We start from the raw sequence: 17,819 nt of genomic DNA, 5'->3' as shown, positions 1-17,819 counted from the left end.
TTAAACCTTTCAAGGTGGTGCCCCAGCATGGCCACAGTCCAAAGACTGAAACAAATAAAAGATAAACACACACAGGTACAATCGCTACTATAAGAAACAGCATGATAATTAACAAATACAAAAGCCTAAAACAAATGAAAATAGTCAACATGATACTGCTTTTAATTTAAACAAGCTGCAAACCTCATGATAACATGTGTTAACTATTGTAACATCTGTTTTCACAGCCTGCAACTTTCAAAATGAAAATGATATGCAAAGAGGCAGCATTATAGCACATATCGATCAGTTGGAAAAGAAAATCATTGAAACATTCACCACTGCTATTCAATAAATTGATATTTAACACACACACATATATATATATATACATATACATCTATATATACACACACACATATATATATACATATACATATATATACACATACATCTATATATGTATACATATAAATCTATACATATACACCTATATATATATATATATATATATATACATATATATATATATAGATGTACATACACATACATACATACATACTTACATACATACACACACACACACACATACTTTATTTAAATAAAGCATATTCTCTACTTCTGGTATTTGAGTACTCTTTTTTCCACATTGTTTCACATTTATGTGCTTACTCCGGTATATATATATGTATATATATGCATGTATATATGTCAAATAATATTGTTTCAGTATTAATAGTTTCACTGTGTATATATTATATACAAAGTGAAAGTATTAATAGTGAAACTATTAAACTGTAAGTATTATCTTACATTACAATAGCGATGTTATTGTTTCACTTTTGACATGTAATACTGAATTAGTGTAAGAGTATATTAAGAGATAAGAGTATATTAAGAGATAAGAGATTTCTCCAGGCTCGCATTAGGCAAGCAGTTCAAACTTTTTTTGGCCTATGACACTACATGGACCCTAAGTAAGGCATGTGTAAAATTTGAGTGGAATCGGTTGGGTAATTTTCAAGTTTCAGTAATACAGACTGACAGACATATTCTCAGTTCTTTATATATTGACCAGACAATCGGAGGTTGTTATGTATCACTGGTCACAATGCACTTCCTTGCAATGTTGCAGCTTTCCAACAATGCCAGCCCAGTGGATGAGTTGGCAGGCTAACATTTATTCTGAACAGGATGCTTTTTACAGCTGAGTGGACTGGAGCAACATAGAATGAAGTGCTTTGCACAAGAACACAATGCATTGCTGGTCTGGGAAGTGAAATCAAGATTGTAAGATTGTAAATGCAACAATACACACACACACCTCATTGTTGACCAAATAGTGGAGTGCAGCCAAAAAAATCAGTACAAGACTTGGTGCAAGATCACCCTGAGGTCATTCAAAATAAAACTTCAGCATAAGTATCAAGCTGAAACTTCTAAAAATCCTGGCCATCATCAAGAAACCAAAGGCATTTGAGATGGCACGCGACAAGTAAGTGCTATAGATCAGTTGGGTGGTCTGTAGAGATGAGAGCAGAATAAAGTTGGTGAGAATGGTCAGCTGGTGGAAACTGTAATATTTTGGTTATGTTATCAGATCCAGAATCTATGTGTCCACATTTTCAAGAGCAGAATGAACTAAATAAAAAGGGTGGGGTTATGGGTGACAAAGATGAAAATAGAACAATGTCATCGAGGATTGAATAAGGGTGGGAGCCCTAATGGAGCATATTCTTTTACTTTTCAGTCATTTGACTGTAGCCATGCTGGAGCATCCATCGCCTTTAGGCGAACAAATTGATCCCAGGACTTATTCTTTGTAAGCCTAGTACTTATTCTATCGGTCTCTTGCCGAACCGCTAAGTTACAGGGACCTAAACACACCAATGATGGTGTGTGGACAGGCACAGACATACAGTTTCCGTCTACCAAATCCACTTATAAAGCTTTCGTCGGTCTGAGGCTATAGTTGAAGACACTTGCCCAAGGTGCCACGCTGTGGGACTGAACCCAGAACCATGTGGTTGGGAAACAAGCTTCTTACCACACAGCCACTCCGCCTATATATAACTGTTGTTGTGGAGATGAATGGTAGTTGTGAATGCCATGAGAAATAAGTATACTCATTAGTTATATATGTCAGAAAGTTATTAATTAGAATTCTCCTTCAAGCAAAGTAGTCAAGATGGTATTTTACTTTAAAAATAGATACTTATAAAAGTAGGGATTTGTGACAAACGGTCTATCGGTTTTGCTAAGTTTGACAAGTTAGCCAAAAAGACCCAGCTGTTATGAATCACTGGTTTAATAAATAGTGTGTGGATCATCGTCAACTTTTAACGTCCGTTTTCCATGCTGGCATGGGTTGGACGGTTTGATAGGAACTGGTAAGGCCAAGGCCTGCACCAGGCTCCATAGTCTATTTTGGCTTGGTTTCGACGGTTGGGAGCCGTTCCTAACGCCAACCACTGCAGAGTGTAATGGGTACTTTATATGTGGTTTATATATAAACTTGTTATCAGTTCAGATATGTTTGAACCTTGTAAGAAATGCCATTCACTGAATTTTGTCACAGAGAAAAAATCTCACTGTACACAAAATGGCGTGAACACAGTCAGTTCAGAGCACTCTCTCTTCAGATCGAGAAATGCATGCTTTTTTAATAGTTATCTCCTCTTCAGCAGTGAACATTGGCAAGAGAGGCAACTCTGAACTGACTGAGAAACTAGATCTATTAAATTCCAGTCAAAATACATATTTGAATACTAAGCAGTGATTTATATAAATATAAACTTGTTACCAATTCTAATATGCTTCAGATATATTCGAACACTGCATTTTGTCATGGAGAAAAATTCTTGCTATAGACAAAAAGTATAAACAAACTAAGTCAGTTTAGAGCACTCTCAAACACAAAATATATATACGAATGGGTGCTTAAAAGCTCCTGGCTTTGGGTACGTGAAAATACAGGAGGATCAGTTAATCCTGATTTTATTGAACATATTCCTCTTAGATTCACAAACTTATTGCAGCAGTCCTTCAGTTTTTCTAAACTCTGTAAAAGAACTTGAAAGGTTGGGCCTCTGACTAGGCCTTTTGCAAGACCCTTAAGGCCAGAACCTTTTCAGCACCCCTCGTACATACGTGTTTGTGTGAGTTTGTATATCCCTTTGTTTCCGTTCATGTTTACTGATAGCAAACAATGGGTTCATTCTTTGGTAGATTATGGGATTATTACCTTATTTGGAAACAGGTGATGGTTTGCAACACGAAGGGCATTTAACCATTAAAAAATCAATCTCAAATTCCATCTGACACATGCAAGCATGAAAAAATAATTAAAACACACACATACACACCAACTGCTACTGGTAACCACGTTAGCAAGATTGTGTTTGCTTTGTGGGATAGCTTCTTTTCTTTTTTTCTTGTATGTGTGTATGGCATTTTGAAGGTTGAAGCCAAGGTCTTGTTCCACAAATTTATTGATGCATATTTTCCACAGTGGCCTAAGATATTATTTCCAGTTTTGTTGTCTCAATTATCTTCTCTCTTCTATTTTATCAGGAGCTGTAATGCTTTGAATGATTTCATGTTCAGTGAAAGGGATTACAGCTTTGATAGCATCTTTAGTGTGTTCCCATTCTTCTGTCAGCAACATTCAGTTTGTATATAGTGTTGACTTCCAGAGATTATTTAACAGTCTTTATTAGTTCTTGCACTGCTAATACTACACTCTGCCATAACTTTTTCCATGTTCTTAAAAGCGTTTCAGGATTGACTGCATCATATTCAGTCACAAGTAAAAAATATTGCGTCTTTGATTGCACACTGCATTGAAATTCTGTAGGGTTGAATTAATGACATTATATTTAGTGACAAGTAGCATGCAAAAACATTCAACATTTTGACAATAATTTTGTTTGTGTGAGTGGGTCCTACAGTTGTCAAGAAGTAGAAATCATTTTGTATTTGTAGGGTTCCACAATTTTCTTAAGTTCTGATGAATTAATGGGATACAAGTGTAAAATGTGCCTGTCCATTTCAAGCAGTCTTTTGGGTCATATATAAATCATAGGAGAATGTACAAACATGTTAAAAGTTTGTGGACATCAAATCTTAATTTTATGCTGATCACCAAAAGCTTAATTTTATGCTAACTAGAAGCATTAGCACATTTAAAAACAGTCTCTTTTTATTAAGCAATAAGGCTTATTGTATTTCGTTCTTGGTTTCCATTCAAAAGTTTTGAGGCACAAACTTTCTCACACCATATTTGACTTCTTTTTATTTTTTCAAGTTAGCTGACTCAGTTTTAATGATCTTTCTTCACACAAACAAGTTTATCTATTTCATGAGTCATTGTTATGTGCTTATAATAAATATATATGCTTTATATCTGTCTATCTGTCTGCCTGCCTGCCTTAAATGGAAAGAGTATGACACAGTTTGGTGACTTGTTTTTGCAATGGTTGCTGGATAGTTGCATGTTATCACTATACGGTCATGGCTCTCACAGATGTGTGTACACAAAGCTTGCTAAATTTATAAAATTTAAGAATTTTAGGAAAGTCTGAGTTCTTAGATGATGGAATTTCTGCTACCTAAATTTTAACTCTTTTGCATTTAAACTGGTCATATCCAACCTACATGTTCTACCTGTTTTATGTTTAAACTGACCAAATCCAGCCTCTCACACTTATCTTACTATGTCATTCTAAAAGCGAATCACATCATCAAAATCTTGAAGCTACAAGATAATGTATGATTAATTCAAAACAATGTGAATAAATAAGCATTATATTTGACAGATTAATCTGAATGCTAAAGGCTTACACACACAAACTTGGTTATTCATTCTTTCTTAACCAAAGTATCTTGTAGTGCTTTTTGTAGTTTTAACTATGAATGAAACATGCTGGAGTATTATCTGAGAACTGTTGATGTCATAGAGAAAAGCAGTATCAGTAGAAACTGAAAGTATTTGAACTGAAATAGCATCTCTGATGAGATGAGGAAAATGTGTGGAATAAAACATCTCATAATGATGGATTTAATAACTTGGGATTGAATAGTTTTGACAGCTAGCTCTGTACTGGTACAGAGTTTTGGGGCATCCAAATTTCTTAGCTACACAATAAATGTTCATAGTTTCAGTTGCAGATTGTAATAGGGACAAAAGAGGGTAGAAGAGAAGTGAGATACTTGGCAGTACAGTTAACATCAACTACCGTGAATTGACACGTACCATTTGAATTAGGCTACTACTCAACAAATGATTATGATATTTTGCGGAGTTAGAATGGCATTATTCAGGAAGCCACCTATGGTTTCTATAAGTCTGTGAGATGCCTGAATAAACATTGAGTAACATGCCTGGAAATGTTTGCTGATTGATTCATCGTTTTCCTGTATTTCTACTCTGCGTCAGCTTACAGATGATCATTGCCCACTGACTAAAGTACAACTTTTGCAAATTGAGCTGCTGAGACATCTCTATAAAGTAAAACCCTCGTGTTGGTTGAAAGTGGAAGTTTTTCTCATGTCTCCACACACAGGTTCCTATGAGGCATTCTCTCAACCCTTTAGCAAATGTATCTTCTTGTATGACTGCCTGAGTTTACCTGAAATCACCAAAGAGAAAGATTGTTACTCCGTCCGTAATGTCAGTATTACCTAAGATTTTATTAGCTATTACTAAGAGCCTCAAATGCATATCTAATATATTGTGCTCCCACAATATATCTACTTCTAGCTTAGTGCTTCAGAACCTCTATCCTTTGCCTATTTTTAATACACAGGACTATTATTACCTCCTCCAAGGAAGGAGGTTATGTTTTCATCAGTGTTGGTTTGTCCATCTGTGTGCAAAATAACTCAAAAAGTTGTGAACGGTATTAGTTGAAACTTGCAGGAAAAGTTTTTTTTTTTTTTCTTCAGTTTTGTTTGTGCTTCATAGAACTATTTCTTCTGTCTTGCTTGTTTTGATAATAATGATGAGAATTTGATAGTGAACTGATACAGACAGTGATAGTAAAGAAGCTCTCATTGTACTTAGAGGATGTGAGTGCAGCCTCTTCTAAGAAACTGTTCCACCTTCTTTGGCAAGATTCAAAATTATTTTTCTATCTTACTTGGTAGTTTAATCTATATATTAACTTTTGACATGACTTTTCAACATAGAATTTAAATGACAGCAGCACTCAAAATATACAATCTATCTGTCTGTCTGTGTGTCTATCTATCTATACACACACACACACACACACACACACATACATGCACATCATCATCATTTAATGTCTATTTTCCATGCTGGCATGGGTTGGACTATTTTAGATTATGGTATGAGACCAGCAATTTTGGGAGAGGGGTAAGTTGAGTACATTGACCCTGAAAGGGTGAATGACAAAGTCAATGTTGGCAGAATTTGAACTTGATTTATCATATTTGTCAGTGGGAAATATTTGTGTAAGAGATTAAAGAATATTTTAGCAATTGGTGTACATATTTGCAGGTTGAACAGTGGATTGAACCTGATTGTCTTACTTTTGCAGTGTTTAGGTTTCTTTTAGTAGTATGTCTGGGATATGCTTGACTTTATTGTTGAAATTGCTTCATTATAGGTGTGGATTGTATTGATGGTGTTGACAATATGAGAGGTTCTGCAGTAGGTTCTTGATAATGTTTGTTCCATGTGTAGTTAAACAACCATTGTGTGTATATATGTGATGACAGTCTAATTGAGGCACATTTGTATGTCTTTGTTTTTTCTCTCTCTCTTCATCTATCCTTTCCATAGATGAGTGCATACTTGAAACATAAAACACATCTTCCAATTTCTCTGAGCATCAACCTCATAAATCCTGTTTGATTTTTGCTTCATCTTTTTTGTTTTTTAATGTTTATCATATGTATAATATATACAACAGATATTATAATTTTGCTTAGCCTTAATACCAATATCCAGTTGTTAAAACTTAATATACTTGTGCTTCTGAGGAAACTCTTATGAGTATTCAGCTCTGAATTAAATGCTTCTTAGAGCAGAAACAATTGTAAGCTAATGAAAGCGATTATGTGTGTATCTTTGTCTTAACATTATCTGATGATTTTTAAACAAGCATCATTGTCATACAAGCAATGTTTCTCGTTTTTACTAGTTCCAGATTGAATATTTTTAAATGAGGGCTCTTTTGATCAATCCATAATTACACCGAAAATGGAATGAAAATTAATAACATTAATGGTGAATCTTATCAGACAATACAGTTCTATATTTAAGAGATGAGGAATTATGCACATTATTTACATTCGACGGATATTTGTCCTCATCTTGTTTGTTGTTAACACAACGTTTCGGCTGATATACTCTCCAGCCTTCTTCAGGTGTCTTGGGGAAATTTCGAACCTGGGTTCTCATTCCCAAGATATTTTCGATGTTAGTGTTGTTGTTATTCAGGTCACTGCTTGGAATCGAACTCGGAATCTTGGGGTTAGTAGCCCGCGCTCTTAACCACTACGCCATATGCCCGTATTGCATATGGCGTAGTGGTTAAGAGCGCGGGCTACTAACCCCAAGATTCCGAGTTCGATTCCAAGCAGTGACCTGAATAATAACAACAACAACAATAATAATAATAACATCCAAAATTACCTTTCGAAATTTCCCAAAGACACCTGATGGAGCCTGGAGGGTATATCAGCCGAAACGTTGTGTTAACAACAAACAAGATGACAAATATCCGTCGAATGTAAATAATGTACTTAAACTTCGGAATTCGAATTGATTAAAAGTTGAATACAGTATGCTCTTTGGCATGGTGACAACTCCGGGCGTTTCAGTCTTATAAAACCTCTACAGGTTAGACATTAAAATGAGTAGTTATAGCAATTTCGAGGGAGGGCATCCACAGCAAATTTAAAACAACGACTTGGGAAAATTAACAGCTTTATAATGGTAGGCATGTGCACAGTTTTGTATGTGAATGGGGGTGGAAGACTTTAATCCAGTAGTGATCTATAGAACTTTGTACATATAGCGGGGAAGGCAAATAATCTGCAATAATCGACAGATAAAGATAAACAAATGATCGTTTATATCGGTCAAAATATCCTCATCACGAGGTAATAAAGATACTAATCTTTAATCAACTGAAGGTTTTCATAGCAGAGACGGAGGAAAATAAAATTACGAAATCGCTTTGGTATACCTCTCTCTCTTTCTTTCTTTCTTTCTCTCTTTCTTTCTCTCTCTCTCTTTCTTTCTTTCTTTCTCTCTCTCTTTCTTTCTCTTTCTTTCTTTCTTTCTTTCTTTCTTTCTCTCTCTCTTTCTTTCTCTCTCTCTCTTTCTTTCTTTCTTTCTTTCTCTCTTTCTTTCTCTCTCTCTCTTTCTTTCTTTCTTTCTCTCTCCCTCACACACACACACACACAGAGTTATGCATACTGCCCTGTAGATACCCACATGATGAATGCCTTTCTTTCACTTATAATAGATGCTGTTTTTGTCTCTTTATTCGACAGATTATATGTACAAAATTCGAAAGATCGCCATTTGGGTATTCTTTAAATTAAGATTTGAATTCATTAAAATTTTTGTTGCTCATCAAATACTCCAATCGATTTGTATTCATCATAAGAAATAGGTCACTTAGTACAGTCATGGGCAACTATTTTCGAGCAACGGACACCAAACACGGGCTCATTATCAGGCGGGTTGCACTAAAAAAAATGTTCAGGTAATTTTTCCTTAGGTTTGCCATTCAGAAATTCCCATGGGCTGCTGGTTGTCCATGCCTGGCTTAGTATGTCGCTTTCAATTCAACGATTTCTAGTCAAACACATTTTGGAGAAAAGACATTTGATGATTTAATCTATTCCAGTTCTGAAATAGCTATGCATATTTTTGTCGGCCTCAATGGGATTTGTAACTCAGAATATAAAGGGACGTAACTAAAAGCTACCTTATCTTTAATCAAATATTCTGACGAAAAAATATTTTAACGTTTATTTAATTTTCATTTTATTTTATCATTTAGTAAATTATTTTTATTGTCTTCAGTCTGAATGGGTTATCGCACTTTTAGATTTCAATGTACACCTGTGCTTGTTTATGAAAACGAATTATCTACCCACACATGTTTATACAGCTCTTTCTTTTGTTTTTTCTTTTCTTCTTAACAAGCTGAGAACGTGGCTTGTAATTTATAGCTGATCTAATATAGTTTTCTTTGTATATAAATGTAAAACACTTATCAGGTAAATATGATCTGCATAGATCTGTAAGTGAAATTTGGTGACGAATCAACCCCCCCAAAATTATTGTATATTATTGCTATTAGTGAATTAATCTTTTTATATATATATTTTTTATAGTTCATAATTTTCTTTGTTATAGTGTATAAGCTTTGATATTACATTTCTCGCAGGAAACATTACTTTCTAGTCCGGTTAATGCTTAGTAATTTAATTTTTAACTTGAACACTCCAACTGTCACTAATATTTTCTAAGTGATCGCAGTTGAAAAGTTAAAAGTTTTGCATGTTGCTTAGTTTTGTGGATGAATGACAAGGGAGATAATTATTAGTGTTGATATCCAAATCTTGTTTACTGAATGAATTGACGGCATATCGGAACAAACCACCCACATGTCTGCCTAGTTCTGGCCGCGTGTCCAAGTTTTTAAAACGGATCCTTTCTTGACATGGTTGGTATTTACTTATTTTTCAAGGTGTTTTACAAAATATGATCTCAACTTTTTGAGTCTATCGTGATGGTTCTTGAATGCAAAGTCATTTTAACCAAGAAGATACCAATGGTATTTTAGTGTTTAGTACTAAAAAAAATATTTGGAATTTAATTTGGGATCTGTTAGAAATTCTAATCAATGAACCCATGTAATATCTAATTTAAAAAATTGTTCCAGGAGTCCCCAATCCTCGCTCGTATTAAATTGGCATGTTTATATGTAGATACATTTGTGTGTATGTAAACATGCGTGCATGTGTGTATAAACATCAGCATAATTTTTAACGTACTCTTCGATGCTTGCATGGGTCAGACGGAATTTATTGAAGCAGATTTTTTTTACAGCCGGATGACCTTCCTATCGCTTACCTTTATGTTTCTAAGCAAATTAATAGTTTTCCAGAGCTAAACATGTTCACGGAAGACTAGAAACGAACAACCTCGCTTATATGACGATGATGCTCATTTACAACCAACACATGTCTAGGGCAAGGATGCACACACATACGCACACAAACACACAGACACATACATACATACGACAGGCTTCTTTTAGTTTCTATGTAAAACCATACAAAGCTTTGGTTGGCCCAGGGCTATAGTATAAGACACTTGCCCGAGATGTCATGCAATGGCACTGAACCCATATGATTGGGAAGCAAGCTTCTCAACCAGACAGCTAAGTGTGTGTATGTAATATCTTCTTCATATATATCATATGCACATGTCTACACAAACATACTCACGCATGCATAGTTATGTACTTGTTGTGTGTCTACTTACATAGTACATTCATAATTACTATTCTATCCTAAATGTTCAACAGCATCATACTGTTCAAGGCTGGACAATCCTCCTGAGAAAAGCAGACTTGTGTTAATCAGATTGGATTTCGATTGGGCTACCTATACATTGACACATATACAATAGTTAATTGAATAACCAATCCTCTGTAACACTTCCTTTATATACACCTCCCTGTAACTTGAAGGTATATCCTGACACATTTTCTTCACCATTTTCTCTCCCCTTTTCCAACTGGGGTAGCTATGTATACTCTCTACAGCAAGACACTTGTTTCTGTTCCTCTGTAATACTCTAACCTCTCATCACCTTGCACAAGACCACCTCCCTCAATTCTACTCCTTACTCAACTAAGTGGTCATTGTCTTGCAAGTGAGTTTGCTGGTGCCATGTAAAAAGCACTCAGTGTACTTTGTAAAGCAGTCGGTATTCGGAAGTCAATCAAACCATAGAAAACTTGCCAAAGCAGTTAGTAGAGATTAGTGCAGTCTTTTAGCCTGTCAGTATGGAAAATAGATGATGATGATGATCTTTGAAATGGTTACCTATAACCTTGATCTAAAAGTTGCCTTTCATTTAGATGACTCAAGAATTTAATTTGAATTTGGCTATTGCTTGTATTCATCATCACCATTTAAAGAGCCATTCTTCTATGCTTTCATATGTTGGACAAAACTAACTGGGGCACATTTTCTATGACTAGATGCCCTTCTAGTTGCCAACTCTCAACTATTTCCAAGCAAGGTAATATTTCCCCATGGTTAGACATAGTTTTCATGAAACAAATAAAACATATATTCACAAAATATTAGAAATGAATGACACTGTTTGTATGACAGTGACACTCATTTTTGACTATCACATGATGTCAAGACAAGGAGACACATATACACCTACATTGATATATACACACACACACACATACATGCTGTCTTTCAGTTTCTACCAAATTCAACCACTAGGCAATAGTAGAAAATACTTGCCCAAGGTGCAACACAGTTGGACTGAACTTCGAACCATGTGGTTGGGAGGTAAAATTTTTAACCACATAACCACATTGGTGTCTCAGTGTAAGAAATGGTGTCTGCTAAAATTGATTCAGCTTTCCTGGTCTTTTTCATTCTGAATAATCTTGTTGCCAAAGCAGTATCTCTTTTCAATTGAGTTTGAGTAGACCTGTGATCAAAAGTATTCTGACTGTGACCATCCATCTTTTTGAATGTATTTAGAACTACTTAATTCAATGTGTCCATTTTCAAAGATACAGCTACTATTTCTAGCTGGTTGAGTGACTACATAAAGACTTGTTTTCTTTTGTCTTAATTCACATATAGAATTGAATCAGACTTTGTCTTCAAGAGGCCAGATGCACTCTCCATTATACAGCTGATGCAATGGTCTTAGTTACATTCTTACAGACTATTCCAGCAGGCATTTTTCTCCAATAGTTACAAGGAGTGGAAATACACCTTTGTGCTTGGGGATAAGTCATCTTTTAGTATGAATCATTTGTCTTTGAAGTTGAGTATCAGATTAGTATTTTGATCACACACATTGGTGTGTGTGTATATTTACGGACATATGATTATAAATTGTATAAAATATTTGACATATAAATTCAAAAAAATAGGCTTGCTATCACAAACACCATCATTATGTCCAAGTATTTTACGGCTAGATGTCCTTCCTGACAGCAACTCATAGTTATTTCTTACAACACACAAAGGATATAAATGTGGCTGTTCTAAAATCTGGTATATATATGCACTGTCAAACTTAGCTTTCAGATTGATTACAGTTGCCAAAGTATGTTTTTTTTTACTTCTTCAGAATAACTTTATTGGCAAAAACTTTATTCATTCTAATCTGGGTAATAGGTGAGATTAAAATCTGTTTTTTTTCTTCTTTTTTTTCTGTCTGATGTATATTCATTCTCTGCAGTTAAATTTTGAGTATCTTTTTGGACTACTTTTAACATTTCAAATTTAACAAAAAAGATCGACTAATTCAACTTAATTTCTTTTCAGGCTAAACGGAAATTAGAGCTAGATATGAGTATTATAACTACTGAAGATCTTCGAACTCCAAAACGCGGCCGTAAAACACGTACTTTGCCAGATTGCAGTCCAAAAGGTATTGACAAAATAGCTTATTCTCTTTTGACTGTTAAACAAATAGTGTATTATCTATCTTTTATATTTTCAAATATAAATAAGGTGCCATGTAAAAAAACACTGGTACTGGTGCCACATAAAAAACACATGTCATGGTCTTAAAAATTACGCGTGTGCACACACACACACATATATATATATATATATATATATATATACACACACACACACATAACAGTACAGGTGCATGTGTCTAGTTCTGATAGTGTGCTTACTGACATTCAGCATAGCATCTCGGGAGATGCTATGATAGCTAAAGTTTTTAAACCTCTATTTCTGGAAATGTACAGTAGTGTACTCCATCCCTAATAAAAACAACTACTTTGACCCTGCTGATGAACCATGATTGCAAGACGAACTTCTTAATCATACAGTTCAGCATGCCTCATCATTTTAACATTCATATTTCCATTTTTCTATGACCAGACAACATCAATGTTGCCAATTCTCACCTGTTTCCTAACAAGGTTATATTTCTCCATAGACAGAATGTTTTCCCCAAATATTAGAAATGAATGACACTGCCTACAACAATCACAAGGAGACATACATTTGCACTGCAGGCTTCTTTCAGTTTCTGTCTACCAAATTCACTCACAGAGCTTTGATCAGCTCAGAGCTATAGTAGAAGACACTTGCACAAGGTGCCATGCATTGGGACTAAACTCAAACCACATATCAGAATTGTATTTACTTGGCATGTGGCTTGATCTGAAAGTATATAAGAAGTGAACCCATTGCATTGTAATAGTCCTTTTAGTCATTTGAAAACATGCAAAAGCTGTTATTTCTTAGTAGTACTGTGCCTAAGTGAGTTATTTTAGAATAGCTTCATTTTGTATTTTCTGAATTAAAGAAAGCTTTAGTCAGGTAGGTAAACAGAAAGTGGATATGAGAATGTGAGTGATTCTTTCTAAAACTGTACATGGATATGCAAAGATACATTCAGTTTTAGTTAATAAGTGGACATTGTTCATTGAAATAAGTGATTTTTAAAATTGTAGTTTTTAAAAAAAACTTTTTAACTCCATTATTTGTGTACATTATTTGTGTATGATACAATTTAGACAAATTGGTAGATTTGATTACTTGCTTTGTTTTCCAGTACGATCCCCTGGTGAAAAAACAAGATATGACACATCTTTGGGCTTATTAACGAAGAAGTTTGTTGGCTTGCTTAGAAATGCACCAGACGGCGTAAGTTCACATTTGTTGTTTACTCTTACTCTTTTACATGTCCCAGTCATTTGGCTGCGGCCATGCTGGAGCACCACCTTGAAGGATTTTAGTTAAACAAATCAACCCCAGGACATATTCTTAGTAAGCCTAGTACTTATTCTATCAGTCTCTTTTGCCAAATCTCTAAGTTACAGGGGTGTAAACACACCAACATTGGTTGTCAAATGATGATGAGGGGACAAACACAGATACAAAGACACATAAACATAAATAGATACTATATATATATATATATATATATATATATATATATATATATATATATATATATGTGTGTGTGTGTGTATGTATATATACACACACACACACACATACAGTGGGCTTCCTTTCAGTTTCTGCCTACCAAATCCACTCACAAGGTTTTGGTTGACTTGAAGCTATAGTAGAAGATACTTGCCCATGGTGCTATGCAGTGGGACTGAACCCAGAACCATGTGGTTGGGAAGCACACTTCTTACCAAACAGCCACACCTCTGTCTAGTTTGTTTAAAATATTTTTACATTAAGTTCTCGGTGGATAAAAAGATAATATACAAAATAAAATGTGTTTTCATTTTCAGGTTGTGGATTTAAATAAAGCTGCAGAATCTTTAGAAGTTCAGAAACGAAGAATATATGATATAACAAATGTATTGGAAGGAATCAATCTTATATCAAAAAAGTCTAAAAATCATATTCAATGGAAGTAAGTCTTTGTGAAGTTTCATTTTTTTGTGTTTTTGCCACTATTCTAAATATTGACCATAAAACTTGTGTTCCTGTACCATTGGTAAGTATACTTTAAGAATGTAGTAATAAGGTGAATACTAGCACTTTATTGACGCATATCCTTATTGATCAAAGTATTCAATGTTATGCTTATTTCTTGAAATTCTTCCCATTATCACCTTTGGAATCTCTGTTCCTTTGCCTATTCTGATATCTGTGAAATTATTACAAAGAAGTATTTTAATGATTCTCACCGTTGATAAAAATATTAGAACCTAATTATAAAAAATTACTTTTGAATTTTTCAAAATTAAATGTTTTGTAATGAATTTTTCTTACTCTCCACAATACATCTCCCTAACAACCCCTCCTATTTCTGTCTACTCACTATATTCCCTCCTTTCCACCTCCCACTTACTTTCACAGTCTTGTGAACTTACCCACTCACTCACCCTATCCAATCTTTGGTCCCATTTCACTTATATACACTTCCCTGTAACTTGAGTGTACTCCCTGTCACATCCTCACCATCTTCTCTCTCCTCCTGAGGAAGCCATGTATCTCCTTTATTGCAGGACACCAATTTCTGTCCCTCTTGTCATACTCTATCCTCTCATCTGGCACAGAGCCACCTTCCTCAATCCTATTCCTTCTCCCCTTGACTGAGGGGTCTTGTCATGTAAATTATTTGGTGACTTCTGCTGCTTGACAACATGATACTGGTATCCAGTTTTTGTCCATAGTGAAACCTTTCATAAAATCGAAGTGGGAAAAAGTCTCCAAAAATTCACAATGCTCAAATATCATGTAAAATAATGTCGGACAGTTCATTCAATAACTTACATAGTGAAGCCATGTGTTTTCATGAATGTACTAATGAGATTTGCATTGAAATTCTCACTGAAATATGAATAGGTCATTATGGCCAATTTCAGCCTATTTGGTATCATTCACCATTTAAATTCTCAGGCTGGTATTGAAGAATAAAGGCAGAATTGACTGTGACAGAACATAACGAGACATTTAAATGTTGCCAGGCATTTTCTTAAATTCTCTACAGATTCTGTTTATCAATTGCTTTCAAATTTTCTAAATGATATATTTATATATTTACAGAGGTTGTATATCATCAATAGCTGCTAATCCTGTGCCACTCCAGCTTACTACGAAATTAATGGATTTACATTCAGGTACTTTTAAAACATTTACAATAATTCCTTCTTTGTTTATCAATAACTAGTATTAAACGTTAGTCGGACTGTTGAAATTGTTTTAATTACTCAATTTTAATATGTCTGAACCAAATGTTTTTCCATATAAAAGGAATTGGCTTACAATTTCACTTATTAGTATATATTACATGGAAAAATGCGAGCATGAAAAGTAATATTCTTAAGATTATAAACCTGGAAAAGTACAGGACAAGTTATTACACCTGTAAAAGTATAGGACAAGCTATTACTTCTAGTAAAGTAAAGAATAAGAAGCATTTTACTTAAAATATTGCAGTAAAGAATACCAGTTCTAATTCATCACTCTTTACAGATCTCATCTTTTAAATTTATAGTACAAAACTGTTCAGCTAATTTGTAAGTTTGTCTAATTAGTCACTTTTTTTTTGTATTTAAGGTAGTAAATTAGCCAAATTCTACTTAAATAAATATAGTGTTATTTGTAAACTATAATAAAATATTCTTTAATATTCAAATTTTAATTTTAGCTGCAATATTTTAAATAAAAAGTTTCTTATTCTTTACTTTACTAGAAGTAATAGCTTGTCCTATACTTTTACAGGTGTAATAACTTGCCCTGTACTTTTCCAGGTTTATAATCTTAAGAATATTATTTTTCATGCTTGAATTTTTCCATGTAATCCATGATTTTTCCAGGCATTGCTGTTATAAGATGATAATGTGTCAATTAATAATTTAGGATTTTACCTTATAAAATACTGGGTAGGGGGATACATTGGCTGCTATTTTTGGCATGTCAAGCGACCAGGTAGAGATTTTTTTTACACATATATGTATAATATGCATATATCATTGGCAGAAGTTAGAGAGTAAGTCAAAAGCTGAGAGTTTCATGTATTGGCACTTATCAAACACAAATTTGTCCATTGTCATTCTGTAACTTGCAACGAAATAACTTCTAAAATACAAAATTTTGTCAAAAACATTAAGAGTAAACCCTGTTGCATGTGATACATTGTACCAGTATCGGAAGTTTCAAAGTGTTTAGTTAAAAAAAAATTATTTAAATAATCTGCATGTCAAATTGAATAGATCCGAAAAGGATAAAAAGCAAAGTCGACCTTGGCGGACGCCCGGCACGCTAACGCTTCTGCCAGCTTGACACCTTAGGATGTAAACATTCCTTTTAGCAATATAGTCTTTATTATTCTTATTGCTAAGAGTTACTTCCTTACTCTATTACTTACTGACATGAAATTTCATAGCATTTCACCCCATAATTTTTCTTCTACTAATTTTTGTTTAGTGCGACTAACGACTCTGAATTCCTCATACATTTTTCTGTCATTTCAGCCTAAGTAAAGTATACTTTTATTTTAAAATTTAAAAGTTTATGTTAATTGAAGGTGAATAGGTGCCTTACTGCCCTCCTTGGGGTCGCAGATATTTTGATGTAACTTTTTTTCTACTGAACCAAATCCCAAACTATTTATGCGAAACTGTAGCTGAGGAGGTGTCCTCTTTAAAACCATTAACAGTTTGCAATTTAGTTGAGAACTGAATTAGTGGTGAATCTTGGAAGCTGCTGCGATTCATGAAATGGTGGACTTAAGAATATATTCAACCACTACCATGGTTAAATGATTTCTACTCTCCCAACCTAGCTAAAACCAAAATCCTAATAAGTAGGAAGGTAGATAAAACACAAACCCCTTCAGGTAGATGGCCCTGCTCAGTATGTAGAAAAGGAGTAGGTAGTAACTCTATAAGATGTACCCGGTGCAAGCTATGGACACATAAGAGGTGCAGCAACATCAAAGGCAGGTTAACTAGCAAGTTAGTTTTTGTTTGTGGCAGATGTTCAGGTGCAATAAAGACTGTAAACAAACAGGAAACAACTTCTATCTCATTCCAGGGTGAAAAACTAGAGGTAGTCGATAGCTTCCGCTATCTGGGCGACCAAGTTAG

The 17,819-nt window shown here is 34.4% G+C and overlaps 1 protein-coding gene across 3 annotated transcripts in view; it reads left to right on the top strand.

The window, feature by feature from the left end:
* Positions 1-17,819, top strand: part of LOC106883944 (transcription factor E2F3) — a 36,744-nt gene that overhangs the window by 11,351 nt on the left and 7,574 nt on the right. Inside the window, exons 1-5 of one of the 3 annotated variants that reach the window (XM_052966637.1) lie at positions 8,661-8,723; positions 12,565-12,670; positions 13,817-13,908; positions 14,511-14,635; positions 15,775-15,848. In XM_052966637.1, the coding sequence (XP_052822597.1) occupies positions 12,589-12,670; positions 13,817-13,908; positions 14,511-14,635; positions 15,775-15,848 (373 nt within the window). In that variant the 5' untranslated portion in view covers positions 8,661-8,723; positions 12,565-12,588. Of the gene's footprint in view, positions 1-8,660; positions 8,724-9,598; positions 9,693-12,564; positions 12,671-13,816; positions 13,909-14,510; positions 14,636-15,774; positions 15,849-17,819 lie in introns of those variants that run through there. The other 2 variants (XM_052966636.1, XM_052966635.1) reach the window with 2 other exon arrangements.

The sequence above is a fragment of the Octopus bimaculoides genome, chromosome 3, assembly GCF_001194135.2.
Source record: "Octopus bimaculoides isolate UCB-OBI-ISO-001 chromosome 3, ASM119413v2, whole genome shotgun sequence".
NCBI classification, from domain to species: Eukaryota; Metazoa; Mollusca; class Cephalopoda; order Octopoda; family Octopodidae; genus Octopus; species Octopus bimaculoides.
This window is presented reverse-complemented; position numbering and strand designations above follow the sequence as displayed.